Raw genomic sequence first — 16959 nt, 5'->3', positions numbered from 1 at the left:
ACCTACTGCAGTCAGTGGAGTCAGAGGCTGCTGCAGGCCCCTGGCTGCAGAGGGGCATTCCTTACCTGTACTGCTCCTGCTGATAGAGCTCAGCCACGATGGCCAGGAGCCGCCCGATGAAGGTGTCGCTGGCGCTGTCCTGGTTGGCCTCAGCCGCCAGCAGGTTGCATTTCCTCTCGGTATCAACCAGCTTCTTCTGCAGCTTCACGTACTCCTGGCGGAGCAGCAGCAGGTGCTTCTCCAGCTTGGCCACCTCCTCTGCAGAGGCACAGGGTGTTACCACAAGGTAGAAACATGCACAGGGTGGATTTGCACCTGAGGGTAACCCTACCAGCACACCACACATCTGTAACCGTGGAACCAGGCTCCAGGCAGAGTCTCTCCTCTTCCACACAGCCTGTGCACCTCACCTCCAACATGAAGCCTTCTGCTTCACAGCACTGCTGGTCAAAGGCATTGACAATCGTGAGGACAGTGACAAAAGCCACTGACAACTCCTGAATCCTGTCCAGTCAGGAATGCCTTAAGTTTCCTGAAGGCAGAGACATCCATGGCTCTGGAATTCTGGTGGCACAAAGGACGAGCTCTGCTTCTCACTCTTTTCAGTTAAGATGCTGTTTGGCTTTCCAGCTGAAGCACCAACCACAAGAGAGAATTAGAACAGTGCCTGATGCACCTAATCTACCTCAGGTGACTTAACTGAGCTGTCTAGAGCTCCACACACCATCAGCTGAGCAGCTCCTTGAGTGACCAGAGTGGAACCATTCTCCCCAGGATCTGGGTTTTAAAGGCCTCTTGAAAACCTACCAAGCTCCCACCCCAGAGGCACCACAGTGACAAGGCCTCACCACACAGGCCTGGGTCCACAGTGGCTGCTTCAGCTCAGGAGCAGCACAGAAACAGCACCTGGGAATATTCTCTCTGACCAAGGATTTCCAACTCACTGCAGAAGCTAGTTTGCTGCCACAATGAAATGGTCACCCACCTCAACCCAGGCCACCTGTATGAAACCTCTGCTTCACTGCTGGAAGGAAACTTCTGCAGAGGTGCTGCACAACAGCCCAACTCTGGAGTACTTATTTATGAAACAGCTGCACAAACTACCATAGAATGTCCTGGGTTGGAAGGGACCTCTCCAGAGGTCACCTAGTCCACCCTCTGGTCAGTCAGCAGCAACATCCCCACTAGAGCAGGCTGCTCAGAGCCCCATCAAGCCTAACCTGGGCTGTTTCCAAGGATGGGGACTCCACCACCTCCCTGGGCATCCTATTCCAGTGTTCCACCACCCTCAGAGTAAAGAGCTTCTCCCTAATGCCCCACCTGTAGCTATCATTGTGCTTAACTGCAGCCCCCACCCCTGCCTCAAGCTGATTTTCCACATCAGCTACAAATCCAAAACCAGTCCTGAAATGAGGGGCAGGAAGGAGAAATCTGGAAACTAATGGTTTTAATGGGGAAGTTCCCAAAAGATTCTTCCCCAGCAGGCAGGAATTCATCCCTGAACTATTCCTCTTAAATATTTACTAACTGGAAGGCCCAGGGTCTTCTCCCTGCTTCTGCAGCAGAGAGAAGCAGAACAGCTGACATTGGCCTTGCTGCAGCACAGCTCCCCAGGGCACCCTTCCCTAGCTCCAGATAGACCTCACCTTTTACTATTGTAATGGATGAAGAGCAGGGAAATTCCCCTACCCCACACTTCAGCTACCCCCACCCCAGCAGGCTTGGCAGTGAGCTTCCTTCAACTGCCTTTTACTTTGCTTCATCCATAGCTTTGCGTCCCCCACAGCAACCTCCTGGCCAAGCTGTCAGCCCATGGCTTGGACAGGAGCACTCTGAGCTGGGTTAGAGACTGGCTGGAGGCTGAGCCCAGAGAGTGGTGGTGAATGGTGCCACAGCCAGCTGGCAGCCAGGCACCAGTGGTGTGCCCCAGGGATCAGTGCTGGGCCCTGTGCTCTTTAACATCTTCATTGATGATCTGGAGGAGGGCATTGAGTTGATCATCAGTAAATTTGCTGATGACACCAAGCTGGGGGCAGGAGTTGATCTGCTGGAGGGTAGAGAGGCTCTGCAGAGAGACCTGGACAGGCTGGGCAGATGGGCAGAGTCCAAGGGCAGGAGATTGAACACATCCAAGTGCCAGGTGCTGCACATTGGCCACAACAACCCCAGGCAGTGCTGCAGGCTGGGGTCAGAGTGGCTGAGAGCAGCCAGGCAGAGAGGGACCTGGGGGTGCTGGTCGATGGTAGGCTGAACATGAGCCCGCAGTGTGCCCAGGCAGCCAAGAGGGCCAATGGCATCCTGGCCTGCATCAGGAAGAGTGTGGCCAGCAGGAGCAGGGAGCTCATTCTGTCCCTGTATACTGCACTGGTTAGGCCACACCTTGAGTCCAGTGTCCAGTTCTGGGCTCCTCAGGTTAGGAAGGAGGTTGAGCTGCTGGAACGAGTCCAGAGAAGGGCAACAAAGTTAGTGAGGGGCTTGGAGCACAGCCCTGGGAGGAGAGGCTGAGGGAGCTGGGGTTGCTTAGCCTGGAGAGGAGGAGACTCAGGGGAGACCTTATCACTCTCTACAACTACCTGAAGGGGGGTTGTAAACAGGCAGAGGTTGGTCTCTTCTCCCAGGCAGCCAGCACCAGAACAAGAGGACACAGTCTCAGGCTGCGCCAGGGGAGGTTCAGGCTGGAGGTCAGGAGGAAGTTTTACACAGAGAGAGTGATTGCCCATTGGAATGGGCTGCCTGGGGAGGTGGTGGAGTCGCCGTCACTGGAGGTGTTCAGGAGGAGACTTGACAGGGTGCTTGGTTACATGGGTTAGTTGATTGGGTGGTGTTGGGTGATAGGTTGGACACGATGATCTTTAAGGTCTCTTCCAACCTGGCTTATTCTATTCTATCCTGTAACAGTAAACAGACACTATCTCCTCTGGATCAACCTTCCTGATCCTACTGAAACAGAATCACAGAATATGGGAGTTGGAAGGGACCTCTGGAGATCAAGTCCAAACCCCCTGCCAGAGCAGGATCATCCAGGGCAGGTCACACACACCCAGGTGGGTTTTGAAGATCTCCAGAGGAGCCTCCACACCCTCTCTGGACAGCCTGTTCCAGGGCTCCAACACCCTCACACCAAGGAAGTTCCTCCTTCTTGAGGTGGAACCTCCTGGGCTCCAGTTTGTCTCCACTGCCCCTTGTCCTGTCATGGGACACACTGAAAAGAAGCGAGTTGCCTCCTGACGCCTACCCAGCCAGATCTCTCATTATTCTCTTCTCCAGGCTAACCAGCCCCAGGTCTTGCAGCCTTTCCTCACCAGATATCCCAGCCCCTTCATCATCCTCACAGCCTCTGCTGAACACTCTCCAGTATATCCCTGTCTCTTGCACCCCAGAGCCCAGGACTGGGCCCAGGACTCCAGACGTGCTCTTACCAAGGAGAACTCTTCTCACCCTGCTGCTCACATCCTTTTCCATGCCCTCCAGGATACCATTGGCTTCCTTGGCCACAAGGGCTCATTGACCACCAGGCCTCCAAAGACCTTCTCCTTGGAGCTGCTTCCCAGCAGGGCCTCTCTCATCTGTCCTGGTGCAGGCAGCTGTCCCTCCCCAGGGGCAGGAGCCTACACTTAGTCTGGCTTAACCTGGTGAGGCTCTCTCCAGCTCTCCCTCCAGCCCGCCCAAACCTCGCTGAGTGGCAGCACTATACGGCCATCATTTCACAAGTGTGCTACCAACACCACAGCAACCCTCACCCAGGGGTGCAGTCCTACACTGGCCTCTCTTCCCATCTCAAGATAAACACAGTTTTGGTGTTCCCAGACTCATGACCAACAGCTCCTTCCCAAGGGCACCCTGTGAGGGTGTCATCAGATGGCCTGAGTGACCACAGCACAACCATTCTTCCCCGGGTTTGGGTTTTAAAGGCCTCTCCAGAAATCTCCAAAGATCCCTCCCCAGAGGCACCACACTGACAAGGCATCACCACACAGTAGCCACTGTGGACCCAGGAAAGGCTGCAAAAGACTGGCAAGAGCAAAGAGTGAGCACTGGAAGATGCTTTGAGGAGCATGAACACCAGTCTCTGAACACCCACCACTGGCCACACAGAGACACTTGGCTGCCATGCAAATCCAACTACAAAGAAACAGAAGTTGATGACTGAACCTCACAGCACACAATGACTGAGTAAGTCAGGGTGGAAAAGACCAGCACTGCCAGGGCACCACTGAACCACCACCCCCAGCACCACAGCTACATCTTCTGAACACTGCCAGGGACAGGGACCCCACCACTTCCCCGCGTAGCCTAGGCCAGAGCTTAACCATTCTTTCAGTGAGGAAATTGTTCCTCACATCCAGCACAACTTGAAGCCATTTCCTCTCATCCTATCCCTTGTTCCTTGGAGCAGAGCCCGACCCCCCCGGCTCCAGCCTCCTCTCAGGGAGCTGCAGAGAGCAAGGAGGTCTCCCTCAGCCTCCTCTGCTTCAGGCTCAACACCCCCAGCTCCCTCAGCTGCTCCTCCCCAGCCCTGCTCTCCAGACCCTTCCCCAGCTCTGTTGCCCTTCTCTGGCCACACTTCAACACCTCTCATTTTAGTGAGGGCCCCAAAACTGATCATAGGGCTCAAGGTGTGGCCCCCCCAGTGCTGAGTAGAGGGGGACAGTCCCTGCCCTGGTCCTGCTGGTCACATGTACCAGCCTAAGAAAGGCTGCATCTTCCAATCAAACTGAGAAGGTGAAGGAGGGAAAGACCTTCCAGGGACTTGCTCCTCAGTTACACTCAGCAGATCCCTTAGGCCAGCACAGTTATTATGCAAATGGCAGTTAGACTCCCAGTACTAGGAGGAGGGAAAATGGCCTCAAGTTGCCCCAGGGGAGGTTTATGTTGGACATTAGAAGAAACTTCTTCACTGAAAGGGTTCTCAATCAGTGGCCCAGGCTGCCCAGGGAGGTGGTTGAATCCCCACCCTGAAGGGGTTTCAAAGAGGCAGAGATGTGGTGCTGAGGCCATGGTTAGCAGAATCAGAGACTGGCCAGACAATCTGAAAGGGCTTTTCCAACCCAAATGGTTCTGTGATTCTAAGACACTGCGAGGGCAGCCTCACTGGATGGTACCATAGAACCAGCTAAAAATCAGTCCAAGGAGGAGGACACCTGGGGTCAGCAGAAGCATACACAACAGGACTCCTTCCTGAGCCCATGTTCCAGGTACAGCATTAACAGATAGAGAAGAAAATGAAAGCAGTGTCTGTTAACAGCTTTCTGGCAGCCTGACCAGCCTGTCATGAACTGGCAGAGGTTCACTTTCCACAGCAAAGACTTTAGAGAGGCCTTCACAAAAGACTACTGACATTTCTCTTACAGAAGGCAAAGCAGTACTCAAGGGCAGCCAGAGGGCTGAAACAAAAGAGATAGGCAAGTAAGGAGGCAACAGGCAAGGAGGTGAGAGCACAGACCCCAAACCAGGGGCAGGGCCAGCAGAATCCATGGGACTGCCCATCCCACCCATCAGATCCAGCCTCAGAAGCAACTTAGCTCAGCTTCTGTTTATTGTGAGCTAGAGCTGGGCAAAGTGCTTCAGGCAAACGTGTTGTTTTCTTACCCCCTCGGCTTAGGTCCTTCCTACCAGGCTTCACACTGACTCTCCCCAAAGCTTTTGTGTTCCTCTTCATTTCTGCAGGCTTAGGATGTGTACCCTGACAACCACCCTGAAGTGCCACATCATAACCCTGTGCTGCTTTAGACTCAAGCACTAATCCACCACCTTGCAACCATGCCTGCACGCAGCCCAGCACCCCCAGTACAGAGCTCTTGCAGGTATCAAAGATAAGCTCAGCTCTTGTTTAAAACTGTTCACCCTCTTTTAGCTGGCAAGTGCAACAAACCTGCTTCAGGACTTCTGTAGACAGGCAGCACTTCCATAAGAAAAGGCACACAGCTCCTGAGCAGGCAACCAGAGCTTGCCAATCTCCCTTCCCCAAGCCTGCACTTTTCAACTGACTCTCCAATGCCATCAGCTCTCAACTAAAACAACTCTGCTGCAGAGAAGTACTTTAAGGGACAAAGAGACCCCCTAAGCCCAGACATCACAGGGGACCAGCTGGTTCATCCTGTGCACACAGGATCACTCGCTGCTCATCTGCTTCCCTCAGCCAAAAGGTAAGAGAACTACTTGAACTGTGGAGGCATCTTTGAAAACACAGAAAGAGGACTTGCATCAGGTGCAGGTTCATTCTGCAGAACAAGACCCCGAACCAGAGCCTCAAGGGTCTTGATGGAGAGGTGACCACCTGAAGACACCTTTGACATCTGATGCCCACCAGAACCGGGCCAACAATATTTCAAAGCAAGCCTAAGAGGCTGCCCAGCTGAGCACCAAACGGTGGCACTCAGCAAGCCAAAAGTTAAGAGCAGCTCAAAGAATTTACTTAACCAGCTTGACCACAGCATGCCAGGAGATCAGCATCTGCTACACCCTAGTCAGTCTTCCACAAAGGGTTAGAAAACTCCGCTTCAGGAGCTGAAGCTGTGCTTGCAGCGCCGAGGTAGAGCTTACACTCCAGGTGTAGCTTGGGGTTCAGGAGCTGAAGCTGCGCTTGCAGCGCCAAGGTAGAGCTTACACTCCAGGTGTAACTTGGGGTTCAGGAGCTGAAGCTGTGCTTGCAGCGCCGAGGTAGAGCTTACACTTCAGGTGTAACTTGGGGTTCAGGAGCTGAAGCTGCGCTTGCAGCGCCAAGGTAGAGCTTACACTCCAGGTGTAACTTGGGGTTCAGGAGCTGAAGCTGCGCTTGCAGCGCCGAGGTAGAGCTTACACTTCAGGTGTAACTTGGGGTTCAGGAGCTGAAGCTGTGCTTGCAGCGCCGAGGTAGAGCTTACACTCCAGGTGTAACTTGGGGTTCAGGAGCTGAAGCTGTGCTTGCAGCGCCGAGGTAGAGCTTACACTCCAGGTGTAACTTGGGGTTCAGGAGCTGAAGCTGTGCTTGCAGCGCCGAGTTAGAGCTTACACTTCAGGTGTAGCTTGGGGTTCAGGAGCTGAAGCTGTGCTTGCAGCGCCGAGGTAGAGCTTACACTCCAGGTGTAACTTGGGGTTCAGGAGCTGAAGCTGTGCTTGCAGCGCCGAGGTAGAGCTTACACTCCAGGTGTAACTTGGGGCATCTTAGCTCAGTTTGCCCAATCAGTTTCCTCCAGAAATAAAAGAGGAAGCTTCTGCCTTGCAGAAAGGAGGCCGACTGCAGAACTCCAAACGCGTTCCCAAACTTCATTACCGCCATGAAATGACTTCAGAAAGGCTGCAGCTAACAGCCCGCGCGCACACCCCGCGCGGCCTCTGCAGACCCGGTCAAGGCTGGCACGCGACAACAGACCCCAGCTGCGAGTGCCCGCGAGGCCGCAGCGCTGCCTGCCCTCGCGCTCCAACGCGCGCCGCCGCCCGCGTCGCCCCCGCCCCGGCAGCCCCGGGCCCGACCGAGGCCAGAGCGCCGCGAAGGAGCCGGCAGACTGTCCCGGGGGCTCCCCACGAGGCACGGCAGCCAGCAGCAACAGCTACCCCGAGCCGCACCACCTGAGGCTGTTCGCCGGCGGCCCCGAGCACGGCAAAGCTCCCCTCCCGCCATTTCGGGTCCAGCTCGGGGGCGGACTGCCCCACCCACCGCAGGCACAACCGGGCCTGTGCCACGCTGAGGAGCAGCGGGAGCCCCCCCACTAGAGCTGCCCCCGCTCCCCTGCGAGCGAAGACGACGCTCCGGCCGGTGGCGCTCCCGGCGGCCGCAGCCCCGCCCGGCCCCTTGCCCGGGCTCCCCCCCTCACCTTCCGCCATGTTGGGTCCGGGGCCACGGTCTCGCGAGAGCCGCCGCCCGCCCCGCCGTCCGCGCCCGGCGCTCTCGCGAGAACCACGCAGCGCCCCGGCCGCCGCCTGCGCCCCGCGGCGGCTGCGCGCACGCCGGCACGGGGCCGCCCAGCCCTGCTTTATGCCGCAGGCCCCGCCCCGCCGCGGCCCGGGCAGCCCTGCGGCTGCGCCCGCTGCCCGCCGCTGAAGTACCCCGCCCCGGGCGGCGCTGGGGCCAGGCTCCTGTGTCTTGCGCCTGACACAATTGGTGCCGTGGCCGCAGGAGGCAGCTGGTGGGCTGGTTTGAGTGGCTCTGGGGTTTCCCTCCCCTCCCTTAGGCAAGGTCCCCGGCCCAGGACATCCCTGCTGGTGCCTCGGGATCGCCCTTGAGCGGCCCGGGCTGAGAAAGGCTGGAGAAACCCGCCCGGCACCCGGGGCCAAGGGTGTGGGCCGCCTTGGGCGGCCTGGACCCGCACGGAAAGCGATTTCCAAAGCAGTCTGAGCCTTCTGTTCGGCCGGGTCGCACGCAGCTACGGAAGGGCTGGCACTGATAGGTCTCCAGCACAGCCATCGCTCCTGCCATGGCTGCTGCAGCTCCCACTCCTATTCGGTTCAGAGCCCAGATCTGTGCCCGCTGGGGTCAGTGTGGCTGGGAGTGGAGACAGGCAACGACCACGCGGCAGCGACAAGATCCTTTTCCCAAGCCTCATGTTCAGCACAGCAGCCCCTAAGTTGTTCCTGATCCTGAGCTCTGCTGCCTAGGTGCAGCAGAAGTGCCAAAATACTCTCCGCAGATGCATCAACAATTTGAAGAGCAAATCAGTGTTGGCATACATCATGCACGGGATTGTTACACAGACCTCATTTTGGCCTATTCAGTGATCTTTGAAGAACAGTTCTGCCTCATGTGACAGTCACAATCAGAGAATCAGAGAATTATTTTGCTTGGAAAAGCCCTCTGGGATCATTGAATCCAACCCTCAACACCACCATGGCCACACCTTTCTTGAATACTTTAGGGATGGGGACTCTACCACCTCCCTGGGCAGCCTGTGCCAATCCCTGACCACTCTTGAAGCAAAGAGATTTTTCCTGAGTACAAATCTACCCCACCCCTGGCACAATTCCAGGCCATCTCCTCTCCCTCTATCACCTCATCCTAGGGAGCAGAGCCCTACCCCCCGCCGGCTCCAGCCTCCTCTCAGGGAGCTGGAGAGAGCAATGAGGTCTCACTTCAGCCTCTTCTCCACATTTAACACCCCCAGGGCCCTCAGCTGCTCCTCCCCAGCCCTGTCCTCCAGACCCTTCCCCAGCTTTGTTGCCCTTCTCTGGCCCTGCTTCAGCTCCTCAGTGTCCTTCAGGGAGTGAGGGGCCCAAAACTGACCCCAGGATTCAAGGTACAGCCTCACCAGGGCCCAGTAGGTTTTCTGGGCCTGGGGCCTGGTTTCTAGTTACCATGGCCCAAGTGTTTCACAGCTCAGTGACCAATGTGCAGAACTTTGCTATGTAGCTAAATGACACTGCTGCTTTATGGGTGCTATTGATCAGCTGCTATTGTGGATGTATTGCTGACAGTTTGGCAGTGGCCTGGCAGTGCTGGGTTAATGCTTGGACTCAGTGACCTTAAAGGTTTCTTCCAACCAATTCTGCGGTTCTGCCTTGAAGAACTGTGAGGAAAGAGTCATCACTGATTGGGCTTGGTCTGAGTAACAACAGAGACTGGATTCCTTTCTGCTGCTATTTTGCATCTGGGAAATCAGCAGTCTCGCCTTCTGCTGAGGATCTGCCTGGGCAGGAAGCTGTCCTGTTACAGCCTCTTTACAACCCAAGCACCTCCTGGTTTGGTCTGAAGTCCCTCCTGCTTCTGAAGCTATGCAGGAATTTTCAGACTTCTGGTGGTCCTCTGCTGGCAGTGTGAGGGGACCACGCACAGAGCAGTGCAGCAGGTGGTGCAGGTGCAAGAACGTGTCCAGCCCTTCTCAGCCTACCAGCAAAAAACAACACAGCACACTTCTGACCACTTCAGAATTAACGTTCTCCATTTATTGAGCTTCTTCCAAGAAGCACTTTCTAGGCACTTTCACAGCAGGAGAGGATTTTCTCACGGTGGCTCAATAGCGCTTCTGACTTTCAGACACCTCTGATGCACAAGGAGCAGCGTGGAGAAACACAAAAGGGACTGGGGTGGCTTTGCTCTGCCTCTTTTCCTGGTGATGAGGTTATCTGACAAGTAGGCCAGCAGGCGTTGGGGGAAAGAACAGCACAAAGCCCTCAGGACAAGCCTGCAGAGAACTAGACAAGGTGTGACTGATCAGCCAGTGTGCCAGCAGCCTACAGAAACCAAACCAGACCCAAGAGCTTGGAACAAGGGGAACTGAGTCAGATGCTATTTGCTTGATGGTTCAACAGGTGTTCCAGTACTACTTGCAGGTGCTGCATCTCTTCAGTGTTCCTGGCTTGAGGACAAGCAGAAATCTCTGGTCACATCAGTAACCATCATCATCAGGTCTGTCACGTGGCAGGTAGGAAAGAAAGCCAGCTGGGATCACAGCAAAGTGAAACACCCTGGCCCTGCTGGTCAGAGGCTTTCTACAACCAGGACATTTGGCACAAGACCCAGAGCTGCTTCTTTCCTTAAGTCCCTGGGCTTAGCCAGACCTGCTGCTTGGACATGTGAACAGCACCCACACCAACACTCCTTCCTTTGGAATAGCTGGGCCAAGGCATTAAGGGACTGCAACATCTCTCCTATGAGGAAAGGCTGAGAGACCTGGGGCTGTTTAGTCTGGGGAAGGCTGAGAGACTTTATGAATGTCTAGGAATACCTGAGGGGTGGGTATCAAGACGAAGGGGCCAGGTCTCTCTGGTGGTGCCCAGTGGTAGGACAAGGAACAGGGATAAACTGGAACACAGGAATAATCTTGTTTGATGGGAGGGTGCTGGAACCCTGGAGCAGGCTGCCTAGAGAGGCTGTGGAGTCTCCTTCTCTGGAGACTTTCAAAACCTACCTGGGTGTGTTTCCGAGTGACCTGCTAGACTCCATCTCTGGAGTTCCCCTTTTCAACCCCCAGCCTCCTAACATTCTGTGCCTCTGATCAGGTAGGATCACAAGCCTCTGTGTAAGCCCAGGAGAGAGGGGAAGCTGCTCTCTGCCGTGGAGTCAAGGGCCCTTCTACCTCCTGATGCAAACTGCCATTTCCAGGCTGCTCAATGGGCAGCTCTTCTGGAGAACACATGAGGGAAAATAAAGCTTTAACCCACTCTGAAGTTCCCAGATGGTGCTCTGCTCATTGTACTGAGGAAGACAAACAAGGACCATGGTTGAACTGGCTGGAAGCAGCAAGTACAAATTACCTTGAGCTGCTGCTAGCTCTTTAGATGGGTGCTAGAAAGGAACAAGGGCAGCCCAGGGGAGCAGCAGTCTCTGCTGGGTTTAGGAAGGGCAGCTTCTGCGTTTTGGCAAGAATGGCAGCATGCCACTGAGTCTCACAGGGCCAGCTCCTGCCTAAGAGCAGCCAGCTGGGGGGCAGGAAACCTCACAAGCAGTTTCCTCAAAGGGGAACTCAGCTTCTGTTGGGGAATTCATAGCTCTGAGGTACTGCACACAGGTGCTGTACAATTAAAGCAAGTTTAGCTAATGAGGTCTCACAGTAACTGGTTCCCATCTAAACAGGTACTGGGACACATCCATGTGGATCCAAAGCACCTGGAGAAGGAAGCACACCTCTACGTGTAAGGCTGCTGGTACTTACCACAAGGCTTGGCTGTCCCATGTGGCTGGCTAGTAACTGTCACCTCCCCACACCCCAGCTCTCAGGAGCCCTGCAGTGGATGCCTTTGACTGTCAGGATGGTGCACAGCAAGCTGAAGTCCAGCCAGCTAGCAGATGAGCACCGAAGGCTTCTCACAAGGGGACCCATTAACACTGGAACCAATTTATTACTGGGTTACTCCACGATGTTAGAAACCATGGTAAACTTGTGACACAGCAGAGAACAGGCAAGAGGTTGAACTTCATAGAGGAAGTTTGCAGCCCAGAAGGCAACCCTGGCCTGGGCTGCATCAAAAGTGCTCCCTCTGCGCTGGGGAGACCACACCTGGAGCACTACATCCAGTTCTGGTGCCCCCAGCATCAAGAGGACATGGAACTATCAGAGAGTCCAGAGGAGGCCACAAAGAGCAGAGGGCTGGAGCACCTCCCCTACAGGAAGAGGCTAGGAGAGTTGGGGCTACTCAACCTGGAGAGAAAGTTCCAGGGAGCAGCATTCCAGTATCTGTAGGGGCTGCACGAGAGCTGGAGGGGACTTTAGGAAGGACAAGGGACAATGGCTTTGAGGTCAACTGGGGAGATGAGGAAGAAATCCTTTCTAGTGAGGGTGGAGAGACACTGAAAGAGGTTGTCCAGGGAGGCTGTGGATGTCCCCTCCCTGGAGGAGTTCAAGGCCAGGCTGGATGAGGCCTTGAGGAACCTGAGCTGGTGGGAGGTGTCCCTGCCCACAGCAGGGGGATGGAACTGGATGATCCTCAAGGTTCCTTCAAGCCCAAACCCTTCTGTGATTCTTTGAACTTCCCTTTAGCAGAGAGAAATCTGCTGTAGACTTGGAAAACTCTCCCACTCGGCTACTCCTAGGATGCGGATTTGCTCACCAGAGCCCAAGGAGTGTGTTTTGGTTGCTTTTTAATCATTCCAAAGTGAAATACAGAATGCCAAAGCCAACAAATGGCTGCTGATGTGACACTGTTGAAGATGTCTGAGGAAGCTATGCTCCAACTGCAGTCACCCTTCCTCTTTTGACACTCAAGACAGCCAGTTTGACACATTATTATTGGAAAAAATTATATTTTGGAAGAACTCACTACAGAAGGTGACAGAATTCCAAAAATCAAATTACATGAAAATATACATCGCCATTTCCTTTGTACATTGGGGGAGGAAAACTCTGAAGTGGAAGGCAGAGAAGATGAAGGGCCACAGAAGAGAGGAAAGGGAAAAAGGAGGGAAACTATTTTTGATACCAAACCCAGAAGTTAGTCATTTGAAAGCCTAGAGCTGTGCATGCTTGAAGTCAACCTTGAGCAATAAAACCAAGCCTCCCCCACACACCCCCCACCTCACAAACAGGCAATGACAAAGGCAAAACCAAGCAGTTAAAACTCACCCATAAAAAGCAGCTCACTCCTATCTTGGACTAACTTTAGTCAACTGAACTCCCAAATGAAAGCACAAGTCCCTTGGAAGTTAAAAATCCAGCAGGCTGCTGAAGGGTGCTCCATGGCCAGAATTATTGCTATACCCAATTCAAGGAGCCTGTGCAATTGGGTTCAAAAAAGGGTGGGAAAGGAAAAAATGAAAAAGCACCTTTGAGACTATGGAGGTCATCAGAAAAGAAGAGAGAAGGAATTTGTAGCCAATCCTGCCAGGCTTTCACGGGGGAAAACTCCAGGTCTGCTGAGGGAAGTAAAAGGGAGTGCATTTCCAACCCCCCAAGACACTGAACTTCCATAAGCGAGAGATTTTAATTAAGCCTCAGTGGGTCAAAGGAAAATTAAGATGGGTGGGAAAGAAAGAAAGCAAAACAAACCCCAGAACCTTTCTCCTAATTGGTTTATGGTTTAACATGCTTCACAAGTTGTGTTGGGTTGTTGCTTTTCTTTAAACTGATAGGAACCAACCAACAGGGGAGAGGAGAACCTGCTAAAATCTTTCCAATGTCCGTTATTCTATTCCTACCTACAGAGGGCATGGGGTGGTACAGGTGGCTGTGTGGATGTACATGGACAGTAAATATATTATCCAGCTCATGTTGTGCTATGTACACATCTTTACAATTCTTCCTGAAGGTTAAAGCAGTTTTTATTAGATTTCAAAATGCGTAATCATCTTGTGTTGGCACTTGTTAGGCTCTTGTCAGCATTGATAACTGGCATGTTTTATTGCAGCCCAGTTCCAGCCAGTGTTTGCCAACTTGTAACAACAGAAGTCCAGCAATAGGTGGGTAGAGTGCAGGAAAAAAACAGTGCCATGTTTCTCAACTGGAGACCTACAAAGAAACCACAGGTATTAAAACAAACCCCCTCATCATCCTCAGTTGTGGTAAAGACGTTAGAGTGTTTCAGCTCAAGGGGAATATCATCACTTGTGCAAGGACTTTACGTACCTCTGGAGAGAGGATGCTCAAATCCCACCTCAGCACCCGAGAGACTGAGGCTCGAAGACCCAGAGTGCTGAACTCACTCAGCCATCAGCCTGCCAGGCTCCTGCCTCTCCTGCTGCTTGCAAGCGCCAGGTGGAAACCTTGAACTGTTCCCACAGAGGGCTGCAACTCTGCAGCTCCCGTGCAGCACTTCCTGTGAGGTATGGACTCTGCTTCCCCAGGCGGGTGTGGAGCAAAATGGCACAGCAGGGACACCGTAGCTCCACAGCCAGGCTGTGTTTGTGCACCAGCTCTGTGGTCTCTTCTCACCCAATTCACTGCCCATCACTTACTTAGGAGTCACCAGGACTTAGAAAACCTCTGCACACAGCCAGTTACTGGAATACTTGTCACAAGCCTTGCTTCATCATGGCCAAGTCTGACATGGCAACAGAGCTGAGGTTAGCTAAGGACACTCTGCAGCATTACTCACAGCTACTCCCTTTCTCACAGAGAGAGAACGTTGTCAGCTGCATTAATTTCTACACTCTAGTTATAGGCAGCTGTACAAAACATTCAGTTCCTTTGCTTAGGCTTTTATCAATATCAAGCTTTTTTCTGTGCTTCTCACTGGACTGGAGAAAGCTCTGCTCAATCAACACATTCCTGCAGAGAGGAGACACTGCAGTGCTGGTATGTCACAGATGGAGCCTTCCCCCACCCCCAACCCCCACAGTTCTTACAACAGGATGAGAAAGGGAGGCTCTCCTGTACAGCCCTGGTGAAGAAAAATCCACTAGCAGGAGCATTTAGCAAAGGTGCTGCAGCTGTTCAGCCAGTGCAAGCCCTGTAAACAACCACCAGCGATACACTGGCCCACTCCCCAGCTTCTGTACCCTGAAGCTAACCAGCACTCAGGACTCCAGGCTTCTCAAGCCACTTCACCTGCCAAAGCAATCACTGAGCAAAGGAGCTTTGCCAGGAAGCTCTGCTTTGCTTTCAAAAGTAAGACTGGGCATTTATTAGCTAGTTGAGGAAGTTCTTCCTTGGTACACTAAGATTAAAGTGACCAAAGGCCAGGTATTTAAGGGCCACCTTTGAATACAGTTTCTTTTACAGGAGCTTTATTCATTATGATTACAACAAGTCTCATTCAAAGGAGGATGGGATTGTTCTAATTACAGCTGGCATCTTGAGTCATATCACATCAGCTCCTCTCAGGTTAGAATCTGTCCAGACTCTCAGTTCAGTTTCCAAAATACCATGGCTTTGCTGAAGCTATTCCTAAGCCTTCAATCAGCACAAAATGTTTCTGGGCTGGGAAAAAACCTTCCACCTTTCCTGATGTTATTGAAGGGCAACAGCTCAGTTGATCCTTTCTGATATGCTAGTAGACATTCTAGTACAACTTCCACCCAGACCTGCAGCAAGCTTCCTGACAACCTCACCAGTGATTTATTTCAAACCCACATGCAAAATGCCACCAACACCAGCAAGGTATCTCCAGAGAGCTGCAAGAACATTTTTAAGAGTCAAAAAAACCACTCTTCACGGTAATCCCAGAAGTGACCTCTGGGGATCGCCCAGTCCAAGCCCCTACTAAAGCAAGGCACTCACAGCAGCTTGCCCAGGGGGTTTTGGAAGCTCCCCAGAGAGGGAGACTCCACCACCTCTCTGAGTGGCCAGCTCCAGGGCTCCAGCACCATCAGACCAAATAGGATTTTCCTGATGTTTAGGTGGAAATGAAGGAATGATTGCCCCTCTTTGATTACAGCCCTGAGTGCTATGGATAAAGCAGGACCAGTACTGAGAAAATAATTTCACCTTCTGAACAGTGTAAATGCAAGAGAAGCCCCACAGCCTTGGCAGGAGGGGCTGCCCCTGCACTCGAACACGGTTTTAGTCTCTGGTGTCCCATACGGGCACAGAACTGCGCTGGGACCACGCAGCTGACAGGAGAGGTTTGGGGCTTGGTTTTGGAGATTTGGGGGTTTGGCTTTTTAGCTTTTTGAGAAAAAAAAAAGCTTAGTTCAGCACTTCTGGAGGAGATCCTCAGCTGGGGTAGCTGACTTGTCTTGAGAAGGGTACTTACCCTGAAAAAAGTGAAGCTACTAGCTGCTGCTAAGTGTCACTCAAAAGCAGTTTCTTGGCTTTTCCTTACACAGCGGGCAACTTTCCTTTTGAATTCTCCATTTCTGTCTTCTCTCCATTCTTTCTGTAAAGGAACAGAGCTTTCAGATGTCACTCCTACAACCAGGCACAAGCTGTAGGATGGCTCTTGGTGGTTATGTCTGTAGGCATTGGCCATCTAGAAACACTGACATTTGCTTACAGTCCTTGAGTTAGTCACTGGAAGCCTCTGACAGTCAACACTTCTGAAAGCTTGTTGTGGGTGTCTCTGCAGGCTGCTCACCAGCCAGTGAGGATGCAGCCTCTCCCCCTTGGATTTCAGGCATTTTTCAAGACTAACCTGGTGGCTACCAATATATCACAACACCTAGGCTGAAATCTATTTACTTCAGCCTGCAAAGTAGCAGCAAATTCCAACTGCAGACCACAAGTTCTTGCTACAGGTTAGAGAAAACACCCTCAACTGCAGCGCTGAGAAGTGACCCAGCTACTGTGGAGCTAGTAGTTACTGTGAGATTTTTAGGGCAGTTTCATCTATCCAGGACACTCTAGGACAGCAACACAAAGGTCACAGTATTCAGAAGTGGCACAGTGTCCTGAGAAAGACACCGCCTTCTGGTTAGGCATGGCTGCAAGATATTGGCTCCACAAGACCAACTTTGACAGCCCACTCAGCACAACTGTGGGGATGTCTTGGTGAGAAGGAGCTAATTTCAGAACTGCACAGATGTAAACCAAAGACAAAAGACAGGACAGGAGCAAGAGGCACCCAGAGATGTGCACACCACAGAATCCCTAAACCCCACAGGAAAACATGCAGGTTTTGAGCTTTTTGTGCCAGCCTCTCGGTGAGCTGGAAGCACAAGTGCATCATACAGCCTGG

The 16959-nt window shown here is 53.0% G+C and overlaps 2 protein-coding genes across 6 annotated transcripts in view; both read right to left on the bottom strand.

The window, feature by feature from the left end:
- Positions 1–7849, bottom strand: part of ANKFY1 (ankyrin repeat and FYVE domain containing 1) — a 48710-nt gene extending 40861 nt beyond the window's left edge. For both annotated transcript variants that reach the window (XM_068165402.1, XM_068165403.1), the window contains exons 1-2: positions 7794–7849; positions 66–258 (exon numbers count right to left, since the gene is read on the bottom strand). In XM_068165402.1, coding sequence (XP_068021503.1) covers positions 66–258; positions 7794–7803 — 203 coding nt within the window. In that variant the 5' untranslated portion in view covers positions 7804–7849. The remainder of the gene's footprint in view (positions 1–65; positions 259–7793) is intronic.
- Positions 7850–9853: 2004 nt separating this feature from the next.
- UBE2G1 (ubiquitin conjugating enzyme E2 G1) overlaps positions 9854–16959 on the bottom strand; it is a 31396-nt gene continuing 24290 nt past the window's right edge. For 3 of the 4 annotated variants that reach the window (XM_068165423.1, XM_068165425.1, XM_068165426.1), the window contains 2 exons: positions 16039–16161; positions 13311–13853 (listed from right to left, as the gene is read on the bottom strand). In XM_068165423.1, coding sequence (XP_068021524.1) covers positions 16075–16161 — 87 coding nt within the window. In that variant the 3' untranslated portion in view covers positions 13311–13853; positions 16039–16074. Of the gene's footprint in view, positions 10105–13310; positions 13854–16038; positions 16162–16959 lie in introns of those variants that run through there. The other variant, XM_068165424.1, reaches the window with a different exon arrangement.

The sequence above is a fragment of the Melanerpes formicivorus genome, unplaced genomic scaffold (assembly GCF_026170545.1).
Source record: "Melanerpes formicivorus ecotype bairdi unplaced genomic scaffold, bMelFor1.0.p_v2 SCAF_88, whole genome shotgun sequence".
NCBI classification, from domain to species: Eukaryota; Metazoa; Chordata; class Aves; order Piciformes; family Picidae; genus Melanerpes; species Melanerpes formicivorus.
This window is presented reverse-complemented; position numbering and strand designations above follow the sequence as displayed.